General features: G+C 40.5%; 1 protein-coding gene across 11 annotated transcripts in view; it reads right to left on the bottom strand.

Moving 5' to 3' along the window:
* The window catches only part of SPHKAP (SPHK1 interactor, AKAP domain containing), a 106,629-nt gene that overhangs the window by 76,664 nt on the left and 11,080 nt on the right, over positions 1 to 18,885 (bottom strand). For 7 of the 11 annotated variants that reach the window (XM_073359839.1, XM_073359841.1, XM_073359848.1 and 4 more), the window contains one exon: positions 2,532 to 2,634. In XM_073359839.1, the coding sequence (XP_073215940.1) occupies positions 2,532 to 2,634 (103 nt within the window). Of the gene's footprint in view, positions 1 to 2,531; positions 2,635 to 11,469; positions 11,642 to 17,746; positions 17,863 to 18,885 lie in introns of all 11 variants that reach the window. The other 4 variants (XM_073359842.1, XM_073359844.1, XM_073359843.1 and 1 more) reach the window with 3 other exon arrangements.

The raw sequence follows: 18,885 nt of genomic DNA, 5'->3' as shown, positions 1-18,885 counted from the left end.
TTCTTCATACTCAGAATGATTACGTATTGAACCAAATTTTGCTCAAGTTCCTCTGACGTACATCCATAATATTTTGCTGAGGTCCATGAAGTTACTTCAGACTTACAATTGTGTAACTGTAAAAAGAAAAGGAGGACTTGTGGCACCTTAGAGACTAACACATTTATTTGAGCATAAGCTTCTGTGAGCTACAGCTCACTTCATCAGATGCATCCGATATATATTTAAATAATTCAGGATGAATCTGCATCATGCATTAAATGTGAAATCAGCAGTAATTCATGGTTCTAAAAAAAGTTTTTCCACTTGCATCTAGACTTAACTGTCAGCATTACTCAGTGTGTGGTGAATCAATGAACTAAATCACCCTCTAGCACAATGTGGAGTGGAAAAGTCACTCCTTCCCAGAGGGAAAAAACTTCACACAAGTTCAGTGTAACAGCTTCCTGCTCTGAGACATTAATATATAGTAAATTTATCTACAATACATACAACACTGAGGCTCTGCTCTACAAACAAGACATCTGCATGTTTATGACTGATCATGTTAATTGTTTTGGTTAATTACCACTTTTCAAAAAGATATGAAAGAGGTACATGCAGAATAAGATGAGATATCAAGGGGCACATCTCTTGCATTCATTCAGATTGGTCTGTGAAGTAACAGGCACCATGAGAGATGCTGCCTGACAGTAGCTGTTCATGATAAAAATAGCTCTTCAAACTGGCAAGTGAATCAGCTGGAATGCTTAAACCATTCCCTGCCAATGGGAGACCAAGGTGGCTCCAATCCAACAGCAATTACAATCTTAATTAAACTTATTTTTCATGAATGTAATATAAAAGAAGGTGGTGGACTGACCTGATCTTTCTGTATGGTTTTGTGTGGCTAAAAGCAATGTTAAAGCATCCTGTAACAATTCCTCAAATGTGCCCAAAATGTTTTGCTGTTGGCAAAATGCAGAAGTGAATTGCTCAATTTTGATTGTACAGATGTATTAGAAGTTGATTGTCATACTTTACTATTAAAATCTTAACTGTAAGGGTCCAGGCAGCTGGAACAGCTCTGAGTTACTGGTGTGGTGTCCTCCTTTAAAACTTCTTAACTTTAACCTGGTGTTTGTGAAGGTGCAAGGTTGACCCACCCCAAAGGTGAAGCCTTCTGTATTAGATACAATTGGCTACATGATCTTCCCCTCGCGAATCTGCCAGTGTGCCACAAGCTGATGTGAAGCAAAGAGTAAATAGAGAATCATGAGGAACCAATGTCACGGAACATTTTACCCTTAATATTTTCATTATAAGGAGGAGAAACACAGGGAGTGCCTGTCAGGTTCCAGTTACTTGTCCTTTCATTTGTTGGCTCTCTTTTCTTAAAAGCAAATAAGCACACTCCTGAATAAACAAAACATCTCAGTTCACTCTTAAGTGTGTCTCTTAGCTACTGCCTCCCGCTGAAGTGAGCTAGAACTGCCCTAGAACAAAAGCATTGGCTGGGGGTAGGGCTAGTTAAGCTATTTGACCAAAACAGAATTTGACGAATGAAATTTTTTTCAGCAAATTTCAGCCGTTTTTTAAAAAAACAAAGTGTTATGGAAAACTAACCTTTTTGAGGTGGGGGTTCATAAAAAAAAAGTAATCTGAGAATTTTGCTAAATTTCCTGTGGAAAAATAACTTCTTTTTTTGGACCGGCTCTAATATTGTGCCTCTGCTTAGCACAATTTCTCTTAAAGCTCCCCAGAGCACTCCTGCATGTTGCAAAATGCGAGCAGAGCTGTGACCCTTCCTCTCCCATACCTCTTCAAAGGCTCTGCTAGTTCTCCCCCTTTTCTGCTCCTACACAAGGAACAGCCACAACCTGGCCCTGTAGTACACGGAATGTATGCTACTAAGGTTAGAAATTCTTTAGTGGTATATTCAGTCACAGTGAAAAAGTGTACATATAAATGTTTGTCCTGCTCCTAATACCGTGTGTGTATAGACACATACTAGTCAACTGTATATACACATTCTAGTCAAAATTTACCCTTAACTTATCTAATTAAACATAAACCTTAGTCTAAGCTTTTCTCTGACCTTAGCTGTTCCTAGGGTTGTCTCCCTTGACCCATTTGCCTCAAAATAACGCTCACTTTTATGATTTTTGGACTAAAAATCCCACTAAGTCACACCAGAATAGGCAGAAGAGCTCTGGACCTCTATGTGAGGTCCTAGAACCTGACAACTTATTATAACACAATTGTGAGACTGTTCATACACTGTCTACTGCTTTGGTAAGAAGGGAAAAGTGGGAAAACTGCCTATGAAAGTGATCACTGCTACACTTAACATGTGTTGTGTCAAATCATTGGCAAACATAGGCTAATCAAATAAAACTGAAAAATACCCAGACCATTCAGCTTTTAATACTGTTTCCATATCATTGACTTTGTTTTGTGTATGTATTGATTTTTATAATCCCCATTAAGGCATGAGTTAAAGCAGAGCTAGATCTGCCTTGGAAAATAAAATAAGCTTAGAGAGAAGTTACCTTCTTACATGCTGTGACAGAGCTCCCCAAACTGCTTTCTGAACTGTCTGTGCCGCTGACTTGGTGCTCTGAGACTTCATACATCAGTGGGGATTCAAAGTTGCTGAAGAAAGAGAACAAAAATCCTTCCAATGACTCATCTACATAAATACATGAAATGATGCCAAAAATACAGCTCAATTTAAAGAAATGCATCTTAACTCAAATTGCACCAACCTCTCTCCACTTTCCCTAGCTGATGTTTCCATTCTGTTGATTACCCCAATTTCCTCATTTCTGGAGGACTATCCTATAATGAATACAAAATAGCAGACTGCTGCCTTTTAAAGACTAGAATATAGCACTTAGCTGGACCTAGTTATGTCTGCCTGTCTTTAATAATATACTAAAATGTGGTACTAGCTTTTCTTCTTAAGCAAGCAGTCTTGAGCAGTAAATGCCATCCTCACTACGTTGATTGAGCTTGGTAGACACTAGTATAAAAGAAAATTCATACTGTACTTCATCCTCTCTATTGCCTGCCTGGGATCTGGGAAGTGAGTTGAATAGTCGTCATTAAAGCACAAAGAAAACAGTGGGAGTGACTGAACTCAAAAGCCCAGGCAGTGTAGCTTTATAATTGCAGACTAAGAAATGAGAATTGCGCACACACCCTGTATTGAATGTTGTGTGCGTGCTGCTGAATTGTATTTATCCTTCACATCTGCATCTTCCTCTCATGAAGTCATGCAAATCAGACTTCCAGTCACAGTATTTATACGCGCAGCTGATACCGATCCTAAAGCATTGCTTTTGGATTAGCGTAATTATTTCTTACATAGAAGAAAGACTGCTAACTAAATAATTAATAATCAAATTATAGCAAGGTAAATTCAGCTAAATAAGCCTGCATCTCTCTTTATGCATGATTTCAGAGTTCCTAAAGATCATACAGCCCTAAAGGCCCATTCCTGCAAACATTACTCACCATAGTAAACATTACACTGTGTATTAAGTGTCCCATTACACCTGGTTTTAAGCGTTTGTTTGCAGAACTAGGCCCTAAATTATCATTACTTCAGTATTAACTAGATGAAGTTTATAAGTGTCATATGTTTTCAGGTTATTGCCTAGTGAATTCAGCGCAGTTCTCAGTACCCTTTCAGAGCTGTGTGTCCAGTTTCCTGAGAGGCAAGCTGAAAGCGTATCCCATATTAAAATATAGAAAATCTTCAAAATAGAGAACTTGATCCTCCATTCCTTACACATCCAAAACTCTGAACTAAGTCAAGGTACAGTCAAATGGTGTGCCACAAATGTAGGATTTGCCCTATCTCATAGGTTAAAGAGTTCATGTTTTCTCAGAATATTTACATGTTTTACTTGATACTGTGCAGGGCCAGATGCTGCTGCTATTTAGTGAGAGTAAGAACAGGGAACTTATTCTGCAAACAGGGACTTACAGTTAGTGGGACTATTTGTTGAGTGAGGTCTGGACCCACTCAGTTAGTGTAAGGGTATCAGAAGCTGATCCATAATTAATAAAAAAAAAAGTATTGTCTAAATACAGTGAATTTAAAATAGCTAATTAAGAAAATTTAAGGCTAAAGTAATTTTTAATAAATGTGTTTATTGCATAGAAGTACAGTGAATTAATACAGATGCAGTAAACACACAAATATCCTTAAATAGTTGGGTTCACCTGACATGCATGATCACTGACTACTTAAGCATAGTGATGTATAGGGGTAAGACCACCCCGCATCACATGGCATGACCCTTTAAGATTGTGGGAGGCTCTGATATACACAAACACATAAGAGGTACTTTTGGAGAGGAAGTGGACCTCGGAATAAGTAGCCTTTGGGAGAAAGTCGGTTACTGTTTCTTTAAGGGACTGGACCAGGAGCCTTGCATAGTAGACAGGACAAGACTTCCCCTCTCACCCGAGCAATCGTGGATGAGCTGGGAGAAGGGAACTAGTGGGTATGCTGCCTCCTCCCACATAGCAGGGCAGCCACCTGCAGGAGAAGGCTATCTGCTGAACCCGCTGAGGACTCCCTGGGGAGAAGGGACTACCTGAAAGAGAAGCTGGCTGAGGCCTTACAGCTGGCATAAGTTACAATGCTTGCTCCAAGGAGGAGTGCTGGGGATTCCCAGCTGGTGGAGGGAACAGAGTGACTGTTTAAAGTAAATCCCAGCTCCAGGGAGGGGGCTGAGAGGCATCCTGAACAGGGACAAGGAAGTTGACCAGGACTCTTTTTTATATGGACTCAGTGGATGTGAACTAGGGTGACTAATGAAGCGAGTTTCATTTTGTAGCAAGACTTAATAAATGAGACCTCATGAAGTGGATGCACGTTTTGAACCAGTGTAGTCTGGGAAATTGAGAAGAACATGAGGAGGTGCTGAGCACAATGCTCCTGCTGGGGAGTGCTGGAATGCCCCTTTCCCTTGTGACACCATCATTTAATGTTCTCAATCTTCAGCCTTTTCTTCACCTGTCTAATCTATGCAAAGGATCAATAGCCTTAAACACTTGAACATCTGTGGTCAATTTCCTTGGAATTCAGCAAGAAAAAATTGCATTATTATAGGGGATGCCTCTGTAACTCGAGACAAAGTATGGGATGGATTCTGATCATCCACTGGTGGAAAAGTGGAGTATCCCCATGAAAGTCAGTGGAGTCTCTCTGGTTTCTCAGTGTTAGTTAAATCAGTGAGATTCTGATCTCTATCTCAGCCCCCCCCCAAAAATAAAAATTAAAGCCACACTTGTACCAGCTATAGCATTCATTTTGACTTTCCATTTTACATCTCATGTCATATTGATGGCAAACCTAATGCACGTGGATATGACTTTCACCACTTCTTCAAATGGATAGAAAATGTGCATTTTATGCCATTTTAATTTCTCTAGTCTTAATTTTAACTGTATAACCTTTTTCTTTAGTTCTGTAAAGAATTTTGTGGTGAAGTTTGGATGAAAGACTTTACTAAACCAGGTTTTCCCTGCATGTATATATGGGCATATTTGTGCATCTAAAGTGGTCTCTACTCTTAAACTGAGGATTAAGATCAGGATTTATCTAGTCTGTTTGCAGCTGTATTGCCCCTTATTATAGGCTATGTGCATTTTCACAATTTAGAACTAAGGTTCAAGTCAAAGTCTGAATTTCAGGTATGAGTGCAAGAGCATCTATATGCTCACCTTTTTAACTGAAGAGATAACTGTGGGGCTTATGTACAGTTTAACACTAGAGGAAGCTGATGCACTGATAATATCATCTGTTACAGTATGTTCTGCATGTAATCAGACACATTGTGGTGGGTTCACGTGAGGAGTCTAAAAATCAACAAACAATAAACGTGACCACAAACCAAAGAACTTATTGGACTTGATGTTCTACTTCTCCATTTGTAAAATGTATATGTGGAAAACTAGTCCTGGAGTTATATTTTGGCACACTAACAAATCTGTTCCCTTTGAATATATGATCAGGTCATAGTCCGATATAGTACACAACACCAGTCTTTTCAACCACATAAGGCAAAAGTTCTCCAACATTTTCCAGAAGAAAACAGGGTTAAAGTGAAAGGGAAAATATCTTCATGTACAAATATGGAAAGGCTTGCTGGAGCTGTGTTGAGTGAAATAGAATGCCACTGTGTGTTATGAATTATATCCGACAGAACAGGCTACAACACAGACTGAAGTTCAATGACTTGGAGCACTTGTCATTGAGGTCACTGGAGACTGATAAGAGCTAATTTCTAATGTCAGACACTCAGAAGTTTATAGCTGTGAACCTTGTAAGACTGGATAGTTTGTGCACATGGGACAGCATAGCAGTGATTTTTAGAAGACCTCTGACAGTATACTTGGGAGTATTTGAGAATGAACACGAAGCTGTAAGTGTTGAAGTGTCTGTTTTTGGTCTCCAGTGGTATTAGAGCAGAACACTTTAAAATCGAGCTGCATGCCGTACCAACATAGGAGTAAGTGTTAGGCATAAGTAAGTAGGGCCCTACCTAATTCACAGTCCATTTTGGTCAATTACAATTTAAAAAAATCTTATGACCCTGAAAATTTCATAATTTCAGCTATCTAAATATGAAATTTCATGATGATGTAACTAGGGGTCCTGACCCAAAAGGCAGTTGTGGGGGGAGGGGTTGCAAGACTATTGTAGTGGGGGTCCTGGTATTGCTACCCTTACTTCTGTGCTACTGTTGGCAGTGGTTCTGCCTGCAGAGCTGGGTGCCTGGAGAGCCCAGCTCTGAAGGCAGAACCACTGCCAGCAGCAGCGCAGAAGTAAGGATGGCATGGTATGGTATTGTCACCCTTACTTCTGCGCTGCTGACTGCAGAGCTGGGTCCTCTGTGGCCCAGCAGCCGCCACTCTCTGGCCGCCCAGGTCTAAAGACAGCACAAAAGTAAGGGTGGCAATACCACGATCCCCTTACAATAACTTTGCTACCCTCCTCCCCACTGTGATCCTTTTGTGTTGGGACTCCCAGTTTGAAAAATGCTGGTGAAATCTGTATAGTGCAGGGTAAAAGTACATAAAAGACCAGATTTCACAGTCCATCACGCATTTTTCATGGTCCTGAATTTGGTAGGGTCCTAGGTATAAGTAACTGTACTGAATCACTCATCTGGATTGGTCAGTTGCTGGATTGGTCAGATTGGTTGACTTATTTAAAGGGTGATCAAACATGGCAGCTACAACAAAGAAGGTTTGGCAAAAACTTCAGGATTCTAATGCCTAGTTTTCAGTAAGTTTGTGGATGTGCCTTTTGTATAAGTAAGACAATGACTAACTTTGTCCATGCACTACTGGACACACAGTGCACATCCCCATATTGGCTATAGTATGTGGGTCCCCATTTAGCCATTGTGTACACCGTCAGTGCAGTCTGCACGTGAAGCAGGTGCACATTAGCACATGCACATGTGCGGGCTCATTTCCAGTAAGCTGCTTCAAGTAGGTCATCCCATGTCAAAGAAGATCTAGAGCCTAAAAGAGTAACAAAATCAAAGTAAAGTTACCAAGAGGTCAGATTTTGCTGAAACTCAGCCTCTGTTTCCTGAGGTTCACAAATCTTTCTTTCAATATGGGGTCAGATTGAGGCTAGCTCACCTCCTCTGTAAGATCTCCTCATCCCTCAAAATTCTGAGTGTGGTGTTTTTTTTTTTGGTTCTCCTTTTAATCTTATGGGCTCCCTTCTGAGCTTTACATCCCAACACAGGAAGCAGATGGCTGACACCCTCTTCAGGCTCTTCAGCTCTCCCACCTTCATTCTGTGGCAAAGCCAGCTGGACAGTCTTTCCAGGAAAAATCTTCTGGGGCGTGCATAGCTTGTCTGCCCTTCTCAGCTCTTCAGCAGCGAGATCCAAAAGGGTTCTCCTGCAGCCACACAGTCGCATTACCCCAGTTGGCCTTTCTGTTCCATTCCCATGCTCACGCTGTGCTCATCAATATCAATATATTAGGAAAAACTTTTTCACTAGGAGAGTGGTGAAACACTGGAATGCGTTACCTAGGGAGGTGGTGGAATCTCATTCCTTAGAAGTTAAGATCAGGCTTGACAAAGCCCTGGCTGGGATGATTTAGTTGGGGATTGGTCCTGCTTTGAGCAGGGGGTTGGACAAGATGACCTCCTGAGGTCCCTTCCAACCCTGATATTCTATGATTCACTTGAGAGTTTAATTTAAAGGTGCCATAATTTTCAAGGCCTCAATGACATCCTGTGCAGGATTTAAACCAGGGCCTTTTGCACTCGGTCACAGGATGAGCTGGGTTTTTAAGAGGTTCAAATCCTAGCTCTGAACTGTGCATGGTTTCTCTCCTGCACTGGACTCATATACCCAAGAGGAGGCACCTGAGAGCAAGCCTGCTGGGAAATATGAGGCAACCATGTCTCAGCATAAGGGATTAGCTGGTAGGAGCAGTACTGTCCTGGGGAGCTTTCTGGGATCAGTGGAAATCTCAAAAGTGGTTCCCTGTTAAGAGGGAGCTGGAGAAGGAACCTAGGAAAGTCTGTGTGAAGAAGAAGCCAGGAAAGGAGTAAGAGTAGCAGGCATTGTAGGCTATAGAGCAGAACGGTTATGGGTTTAGTGCAGATAGTTGCCCACAATTTAAGGTTTCAATCCTGGGATTTTACACAGAAAGGGGGCATGGGCCATCCTATGGAGCCATCTAGAGAGGTGGTGCAGGAGGGCTGAAAGAATTCTGAGCCCACGAAAGGGCTAAAAGGTTGGGTTTGTTTGGACACTTGCAATATTGTCAATTCCCAAGCATTCAAAAAATCATAGGTTTGGCTTAAGTCATGAGATTCTAGAAACAATTTTGGGATTCATTTTATTTGCCTTCCACTTTGACAAAGTAGGGTATGCTTGTCACATTTTCCAAGCTTTTTTTCCTCTGCAAGCATGAGGGCTAGAATTTTTTTTAATGAAAGCTGAGATTCTCATGGTACTACAAGAATCCAGAAACTGAAGTTTGAGGGGAAAATGCCAATTATCATGAAATTTTGTGATTAAAATCACAAGTTGGCATCAGTGTCTTGTCTCCTCCTTCCAATAGGAAACTCTCTTGCTTTGGCTGGGTGACCATGTTACTAGCAAACTGCAAGTCTGCTAAACAGCCTTGGCAAAACTGAAGCAGCACCTGTATCTTAATGCCTCCTGAAGTAAGCTGCTGCTACACGTTTGGATTTAGAGCCCTTTTGGTCTACCATGACATACCCCAGACTGTGCAGTGTTAGAATTCCTCTTCCAGGAATTCTGCTGGCATTGAAGTATGTTCACTGCTCATTGAACTGAAGCTGCAGTGCAACCATAAAATCTAATAGGTATCTTAGGTCCTGTTGTAGAAGACTATGGGGGAGGAGAAGGATGTGTCAACCACTTTCCCACTGAAAGAACCTTCCTTTGACTTTGAGGATCGTGAAACTGCCTTCCCTGCAAGCTACCTTTAAAAATAAAGCTAGGGAATTAACCGGAAGACACTAGAGATGAGAAGAGGCAAGTCATATGCTACTTCTCTCTCTGGAAGACACAAGGAGTCTGTCAGGGGCTTCTTGTCTGCCAAAAACCTTGCCCTATTGACTATGAATAAGACTGTTCTAAATCCCATAATGCTTCCACTGAGAAGGCAAGTCAACTACTCAGAAATTATAGCTAACTCCATGAGAGTACAGGAAGCAATTGCAAGGAATCAAAGTGCTAGCAGTAATAAAACACATTCTTTTTTAAATAATGGGCCAAAATGTGAAATGATTGCTTCTATTTTGCTGTACTGAATATGTCAAAAATAGTGACCTTGATGACTCAAGGCTTAATCAAAAAACACATCTGCTCCTAAAAATAATTGTCTTCCTTGCAGATGTGGCAGATGGTGCTACACATCACACAAGTAGATGTAATTTAAAGAATTCCCCAGGTTATCGCTAAAGAAAATTAATCTTGTGAAACAGTATCAACAAACTTCAATTTTCTACCATCTTGAGCTTCCAAAAACTCGCTGATGATCAGTAATGGTTCCTATTTAAGGAACATGTTCAATAAATACTAAGTGCCCATTACAGTTCTTAATAGGATTAGTACAATAAAAGCCTACTGCTTTTCATCTTTTCATTATGATCCTTAATCTCAACACTTTGAACGTACAGAATGCTGTACAGAATGAAAGAAGATAATCTTTGTTAAAGTAAGTGAATTGAATAAATGCAGTGAAGTTTTTTAGTACAATTAAATTCCAGCTATGGCATACAATGTTCCTAATGTTCTGTTGATGATGAAACTGAAAACTAGCAAAAATGGATAGTAAAAGAATCCTGAATTAGAATTCCAAGCTGTACCACACTGGAGGGCCAGCAGCCTCAAAGTTCTGAGAAACGCCTATCAAAGTTTAGATAGTATTTTGCAAGTGCTTTGGAGGACAGGATTAGAATTCAAAATGATCTTGACAAACTGGAGAAATGGTCTGAAATAGGATGAAATTCAATATGGACAGATGCAAAGTACTATACTTAGGAAGGAACGATCAATTTCACAAATACAAAGTAGGAAATAACTGCATACGAAGGAGTACTGTAGAAAAGGATCTGCGGGTTATAGTGGATCAGAAACTAGATGAGTCAACAATGTAATACTGTTGCAAAAGAAGTGAACATCATCCAGGGATGTATTAGCAGGAGTGTTGCGAGCAAGACACAAGAAGTAATTCTTCCACTCTACTAAGCACTGATAAGACCTCATGTGGAGTATTGTGTTCACTTCTGGGCACCACACTTCATGAAAAAAACATGGACAAATTGGAGAAAGTCAAGAGGAGAGCAACAAAAATGACGAAAGGTCTAGGAAACATGACCTACAAGGAACTTTTTTTTTTTAAATTGGGTTTGTTTAGTCTGGAAAAGACTTGAAGACCATAAAAGATTGTTATAAAGAGGAGGGTGATAACTGTTCTCCTGTTCTCTGTGGCTAAGGGGAAGTAGTAATTGGTTCAAATTGCAGCAAGGGAGATTTAAGTTGGATATTAGGAAAAACTTCCTAATTGTAAGGATAGTTAAGTACTGGAACAAATTACCTAGGGAGGCTGTGGAATCTGTCATTGGGGGTTTGAAGAACAGGTTAGACAAACACCTGTCTGATGTGGTCAAGATGATAATTAGCTCTGACTTAGTACAGGGGACTGGACTAGATGATGTATCGAGGTCCCTCCCAATCGTATATTTCTGATTTCTACACTTAATCCAAAATTGATCAAAACATTAGAAGCTTTTGTCCACTGTTTTACTCATTATCCCACCTCTCCTACTAACCTAAACTTCGCCTGAACGCTGCCTCCTGATCAGCTCTCTGGCTGACTTCATTTCTCACTCTCATACTTGCACACCCACTGACCAACCACACACAATCCCCTGCCCTCAACCCCAATGACTCCCATTACCCTTTTATGCTTCCTTATGCCTGTCTCTTTCCTTCCTGACGCCAACATTTGCTGCATATGTTCTGTGGTTTCAACTTTTTTTTCTAGTCCATGTTGGGTAAGTCTTCAAAATCTCACCGCTCTTCCTTGGCAAGGTAGGAGGAACCTCAGCTTGTATGGTCTTCCTCTGAGTCTAGGGTAGAGATGGAGACCACCAGCAACTGAGAAGAGACTTCCAGACCTGATTAAACCCTTTCTTGAATTTGGCAGAGTAGTCAGAGAGGCATTATTAGAAGTCAGAGTGGTATTTCCCTAAATCCAGGCAACAGTTGAGCATAATTTAGTGTTTGACCTAGTTGTCCCCCCTCCCCCCATGCCCCTAATCAATGTGTGCCTATTGCTACCTGGAACTTTGTCACTTTGAAAGTAATTTAAAACTTTAAATATCCCAATAAATAAACTTGAATCTGTTTGTAACTTAAATCCATTACTAAATCTGTTAGTGTTAACATAAGCCCAGGCTCAATTTGTCCCTCTGACTTCATTCTGGGGCTCCAGCTGTCAAAGGATCATGATCTTACTTTCACTTTGCACCCAGAAGGATCCCAAAGCACTTTACAAACAGGGATCACTTCATCCACCATCTTTGAGGGTGCAATATAGTAACTGTTCAGTAGTATATAGCAACTCTAGCCAACAGTTTTGCACAGTAAGTGAAAGATATCTCTTCTTATCAAAACTTCAGGGAGATCGTAGAGAAGCATAATACAATACAACTTGGACTTTAGCGATGACACCCATGTTATATAATATACCTACATTTATGGAGAATACCATAGAAACTATAATGAACATAAGTAGCCATAAGAACCCAGGCAAGGAGACACATCATGGAGATGAATACTTGCCTGCTCAAATGAGGTGGGCAGGAGGGTTTTGACTTCCTTGCCCAGGGGCTGTTCTGAGAAGAAGGGATGCTGGGACGAGATGGGGACCCTCTGACCAAGAAAGGAAAGAACATCTATGCACACCAACATCCAACCTAGTGAGGAGGGCTTAAACTAGGTTCAAAGGGGGCAGATACCAAAAGCACACAGATAGGTATACAAAAGGTGACCTCAACAGAGGGTTAGATGTTGAGATCAGGGATCACAATAGGATCACAACAACAACAAGAGGGAAATCATTGCGGTAATCTGATAACAATTTTAAATATCTATAAACAAAAGTAAAGAGTATGGGGTGATAAAACAGGAAGAGCTGGAAGTATTCATACCTAAGCTAAATTATGACAATTGCCATAGAGATGTGGTGGGCTAAGTCTCATGACTGGAATATTTATATAAAGGAGTATGTCTTGTTCAGGAAGGACAGACAGGGTAAAAAGGGATGAGGTGTTGCATTATGCATCCACAATATATACACTTGTTCTGAGCTCCAGTAGAAGGTGAGCGGCAGACCTGTTGTGAGTCTCTGGGTAAAGATAAAAAGGGTTGATGTCATGAAGGTGATCTACTATAGACCACCAAATCAGGAAGAGGAGGTAGATGAGGCAGTTCCAGAAGAAATAACAAATATCCAACACACAAGAGCTTGTTCTAATAGGGGACTTTTTAACTACCTAGATGTCTGTTGGAAAAGTAATACAGCAAAACACAAAACTGCCATTACGTTCTTGGAATTTATTGGGTCAACTTTTTGTACCAGAAAGTGGAGGAAGTAATGGGGGGACAGCCATTTTAGACTTGAGTCTGGCTAACAGGGAGTAATGGGTAGCGAATCTGAAGGTGGAAGGCAATTTGGGTGAAAGTGATCATGACATGATAGATTTTAAGATTCTAAGAGAAAGAAAGAGTGAGAGCAGCAGAATAAAGACCAGGGGCTTCAGATATGCAGACTTTACCTACTAGCTCTCTGAGTTTAAGGTCCTATGGGAAGCAAATCTAAGAGAAAATGGAGAGCCGACAGTTTCTCAAGAAGACTACACTAAAAGCACAACTGCAAACTATTCTGGAAAGCTTGAGAGAATAGTAAGAGGCGAATATGGCTCCATACGGAGCTCTTCAATGACCTGAATCCTACAAAAAGTGGAAGCATGGACAAATTGCTAGGGAGGAGTACGAAAAATTAGCCTAAGTGTGTAGGAATCAACTCAGAAAGGCTAAGACACAAAATGAGTTACATTGAGGAAGGGCTATAAAAGGCAATAAGAAGAGGTTCTTTAAACATATAAGGACTGAGAGAAAGAAGGTCAGTGTAGGTCTAAAAAAAAAGATCAAAGAACTGATGACTGAAAGCTGAGGAGTTTAAGGCATATTTTGCTTCAGTTTTCACTAAAAGCGTTAAGGGTGACCAAATACTCAACACAATAAACATGAACAACAAGGGGGAAGGAACACAAGCCAAAATAGGAAAAAAACTGGCTAAAGAATATTTAGATAAGTTAGATATATGCAAATCAGTAGGGCCTAATGAAATTCACCCTATGCTACTTAAGGAACTATCTGAAGCAATCTAAGAACCATTAGCAATTATCTTTGAGAACCTCATGGAGGACGAGTGAGATTCCAGAGGAATGGAGAAGGGCAAACATAGTAATTGCCTTTAAAAAGAGGAACAAAAAGGTCCTAGGGCATTCTAGACCAACAAGTCAAACTTTGATACCTCAAAAGATACTGAACAAATTCTTAAACAATATAGGTGTAAGCACCTAGAAGATAATAGAATTATAAGGAATAGCCCCCATGGATTTGTCAAGAACAAATCATGCCAAACCAACCTACTTTCCTTTTTGACAGGGTTACTGGCCTAGTAGATTGGGAACTGGAGTGGGGGAGGGGAGGAGTAGATGTAATATATCTTGATTTTAGTAAGGCTTTTGATATAGTCCCATAGTCTCTTAAGCAAGCTAGGGAAATGTGATGTAGATAAAATTACTATAAAGTGGGTGAACAAGTGGTTGAAAGACTGTACTCAGAGTCATCAGTGGCTTGCTATCAAACTGGGACGGTGTATCTAGTGGGGTTCCATATGGGTCAATCCCAGGTCAAGTACTAGTCAATATGGAGTAAACAGTTTGCTTACAAAATCTGCATATGATACAAACTGAGAGGGGTTGTAAGTGCTTTGACGGACAGGCTTAGACTTCAAAATGATCTTGACCGATTGGAGAATTGGTCTGAATTCAACAAGATGAATTCAATAAAGACAAGTGCAAAGAAGTACTTCACTAAGGAAGGGGAAAAACAAATGCACAACCACAAAATGGGGAGTAACTGGATAGGGGCTAGTACTGCTGAAAATGATCTGGAGGTTATAGTGGATTGTAAACTGAATGACTCAACGATGTGATGCAGCTGTGAAAAAGACCAATATCATTTTCAGGTGTATTAACAAGTCTGTCATAAGTAATACATGTGAGGTAATTGTCCTGCTTTACTTGGCAATGGTAAGGCTTCAGCTGGAGTACTGTGTCCAGTTCTGTCCAACACTTTAGGAAAGATGTTGACAAATTGGAGTCCAGAGGAGAGCTATGAAAATAACAAAACATTTAGAAAACCTGACTGTAATGGGATGTTCACCCCACATCACCCCTGAAAGGGTTAAAGTGGCTCAGAGGGGGATAATTAACCTGGTAGAGTGCACATGGAGGTAGATTTAGGCTTCACTGTCAAGCCCTAATTGAAGATGGAGCTCATCTGGGCTGGAATAGGTGGGGGCTTGTATAAAGCCAGGAAGCAAGAGAAGAAGGGGCTTGTAGCATAAAAACCTGTAGTTACTCTCTAGGCTTAGAGAAACCATAGGGAGGATCCAGAGGATGAGTAGAAGACCTAGGATCCTGGCTCAGAAGGAATGGTTCCTCTAATAGCCACTGGCATAGTAGAGGAGCATAGCTTTAAACTGGGGGACTACCAGAATATCTGGTAAACTAGTCCAGTGATGTGATTTATACCCCAGAAGGGGAAAACTATAGTAACCTGGCTAGAGGGCTAAGTACAAAGAAGGAGCATTCTAACTAACGAAGAGGAAGAACTACAACTCCAGGAGCATAAGAAGGGGGCTGCAGAATGAATGGGCAACAGAAGGGGGTGTCAGACAGGGTGGAACTATTTCCCAGATGCAGCCACAAGGAGATGCCCCAGGGGTGAGTAGAGAACTCCATTACCTTGACCTAGGAGAAAACATTTTTTTAAAAAAAACTGGGCATGTTTTGTTTTGAGGAAAGAAGATTGATGGGTGGACCTGATAAGTCTTCAAATATGTTAAGTGCTGTTATAAAGAGGACAGTTGTCTTCCATGTCCATTGAAGATAGGATAAGAAGTAATGGCCTAGATTTTAGGAAGAACCTTCTAATGATAAGGGTCGTTAGCCTTATTAATAGGCTTCTAAGGGAGGCTGTGGCATCTGCATCACTAGAGGTTTTTAGAAAATAGGTTAGAGAAACACCTGTCAGAGATGGTCCAAGTTTACTTGGTCCTGCCACAGGGTAAGGGGCTAGACTTGTAGGTCTGGAAGGGACCCTAGAAGTCGTCATTTCTATGATTCTATCACCTCAGTTTCCCGTCTTAGGTAAAAGATGGCATTTACAGTAGCACAATCCTCCCTAACCCAGAACTGTTTTTATTTATTTACTTTGCCAGCAGTGATTCAGATGGAAGGCTGCCAGCTACTAAACTGCCAGCCTGCCTTTGCAGCATCTAAGTGTTTCTCGGAGATCTCATGTTCCTGGGTGTAGACAACTGAGAGTTTTAGCCGCTCCCAAAAATTAGTTATTGCATTAATAAATATAGGAAATTTTGGGAATAAAGGCAACTACCTCGCAGGGTCCTAGAGCTGGGCACTAGCCACACCTGAACATCTACGCCACAATTAAACAGCCTGTTAGCCCAAATCAGCTGACATGGGCCAGCCATAGGCTTTTAATTGCAGTGTAGACATACCCAGAGAGACCCGAGTTCCTTTGGCCTCCTGTGATAATACATCACTTCTTAGTTTTTCAGCATCTTTTAGTAGTAATTCTAATTTTATTTTCTTTGGGTCAGACTGTGACTAGACCCTGCACAGGTACCCAAGAGAAGGATTTAAGCCACTTTATACTCCTAGAGCAGGGGCTGACCATAGTCTTTGTTCTTTTATCCTCCTAAGGACAGAGACTGCGAGCTAGTCTTTTTGCAGACACTCCAAAGGAGTTGGATGGACATGCAAATGAGTGTATGTTACACACCTGAAGAGATGCAGCAGTGGGTGCATTCCCATGGTATGCCTAGGAGCTCTGAGATGCAATATTTCCTGTTGCTTCCAGTGGGAGGGTGCAGCTCCACAATGTAACATCACAACAGAGACCACTGGCTTTGTGCCAGTGGCTTATTTGCAACTTTAGAATATTCATACTTAAATTACTGGGTTTCATTATAAAAGTGTAATGTACAAGAAGAGAATAGTACCCCATGGGGCCTACCAAGAGAGGAATAAATGAGCTGTTGCCATCAGTCAGCCAAAATGTATCATCAAGAGCAATCATTCACCCTTTACTATCCCATTGCTGCTACTACTACATTCAATATGCATAATGGCCCCATCTATGTGTGTGTTTTTTTTTAAATGAATCCAAACACTATGGTATCTTGTGCTCAGAGCTTCATTTAAGCTTTATCTCTCTGACAAAAGGTTGCGAACTATCAAAATTATCTAAAACATGTAAGTATCGAGTATACAAAGAGGAGTAATTAAATGCCTTTTTAAAGACTTCTTTAAGCTTTGCAAAAAATCCCAATAAACAGTATTTAAGAATCACTTGTCATTTGTAAAAAGCTTTTAACATCCCTGGGATAGTTAAAAACTGTTACATGGAATTTTCAAGTTCCTATAGCTGTCTGTTCAATGGCGGGATCATAGTTTAGGGGTAGATAGTCAACAGCTGTTGTTCAACCATCCAAGGAAGTAAGGCCCTACCTCACTTAATCAATCTTTTCTGAACCAGAACCTAACAGACTACTCCTGCTGTCCTTCCAATGCTGCTGGTATCTGCTGAATTTTGTACCCTGTTTTAAAATTTAACTTTGCATGTAAAAGGGTCAATATAGTCACTGTACAGTGACAGCTGTAGATTAGATGCTGTTGAAATTACTATTCTAACACAACTCGTTTTGATCAGTCTTGACGTGTGTACTTCAATCAGAGCACAGATGGCTAGTCAAACAGATGATAATCTATAAATACCTTGAACAAATGTGTGGGTGTTTTTGTTATGGAGGTGGGACCCATGCATAATGTAATGGGACAACATCTAGGTCTGACCTGTACAGTGCTAAGGGCCTTCAAAAGCTATGCAGCTCCCTCCACTTCTATTGATTTCACTGGGAATTGAGGGTGCTGACCACCTCCCCTCAATCTGGTCTGGAGGCTGATATGATCTATAAAGCAAATGAGTAAAAGATATACTGCTAGTTTTATGCATTTAAAAAAAAAAAAAAGCAAAGTTCACTAAGCACCTGTTTTATTTTCAGATCTCACATGCCATCACTTCTTCAAATACAATAATTCTATTCAAAATCAGGAAGCCTTTATTGTGGGCATTAATGATGTTCAACCTTATTTGTAAAACAGGATTTAAAAAAAAAAACTACTGGAGAACACCCCCACTTAACTGCAAGTTACACTGAAAAACATGCTGTATCCTTGGAAATCTCCTATCTTTTATTTGGTGATGATTCCTAAAATAAGGATAACCATGTTTACATACATAGGGCCTGATTCTGATATAAATCAGAAGCAGCTGTCAAGGGCCTAATGGGGTTATACCAGTGTAAAACTGGTTGAAGGGAGACCAGATTCAATAAGTGCTTGAGCAATCACTACCAGGAAGTGACTTTGTTTTAAGCTTTCCTGTCTAACCATGGGCTTCACAAAACACCAGTTCTGTCACTGAGAGATGGGAAGAGTTAAAAATGGGGGGGGGGGCATGGTGCCAGGGAGGGACTATGCAGACTTCTGTTATAAATGTAAGACCTGATCCTGCAAACACTTAGTTACATGTTTAACTTTACTCACATGAGTAGTTTAATTGAAATCAGTGGGGTTACCCACACACCTGAAGTTAAGCATATACATAAATGTTTGCAGGATCGGGGCCTAAATCCTCCCCTTCATATAGTAAAACCTCACACACAGCATGGAATTGATATAAAATGCAGATCTGTGCTCAATATTAAATAAAATAACCATAGAAAAGCAAATATGGAAAATGTAGAGGTGAAAATAATCATGTAATGATGAGCAAAGGTTGCTTACAGAAATCCTAAACGAAACTCTATTAATACTGCTACTAGAGCTACAAAAAGGCAGATGAAGCAGCAATGCCTGGTAATAATTTGTTGACCTGTCCCTCCCCAGATATCTTAAATACTGATCAAATCTTATGCCCCTGAATGTGTCTG

The sequence above is a fragment of the Lepidochelys kempii genome, chromosome 9, assembly GCF_965140265.1.
Source record: "Lepidochelys kempii isolate rLepKem1 chromosome 9, rLepKem1.hap2, whole genome shotgun sequence".
Lineage (NCBI taxonomy): Eukaryota > Metazoa > Chordata > Testudines > Cheloniidae > Lepidochelys > Lepidochelys kempii.
The sequence above is the reverse complement of the archived record's forward strand: the minus strand, read 5'-3'. Positions and strand labels throughout refer to the sequence as shown.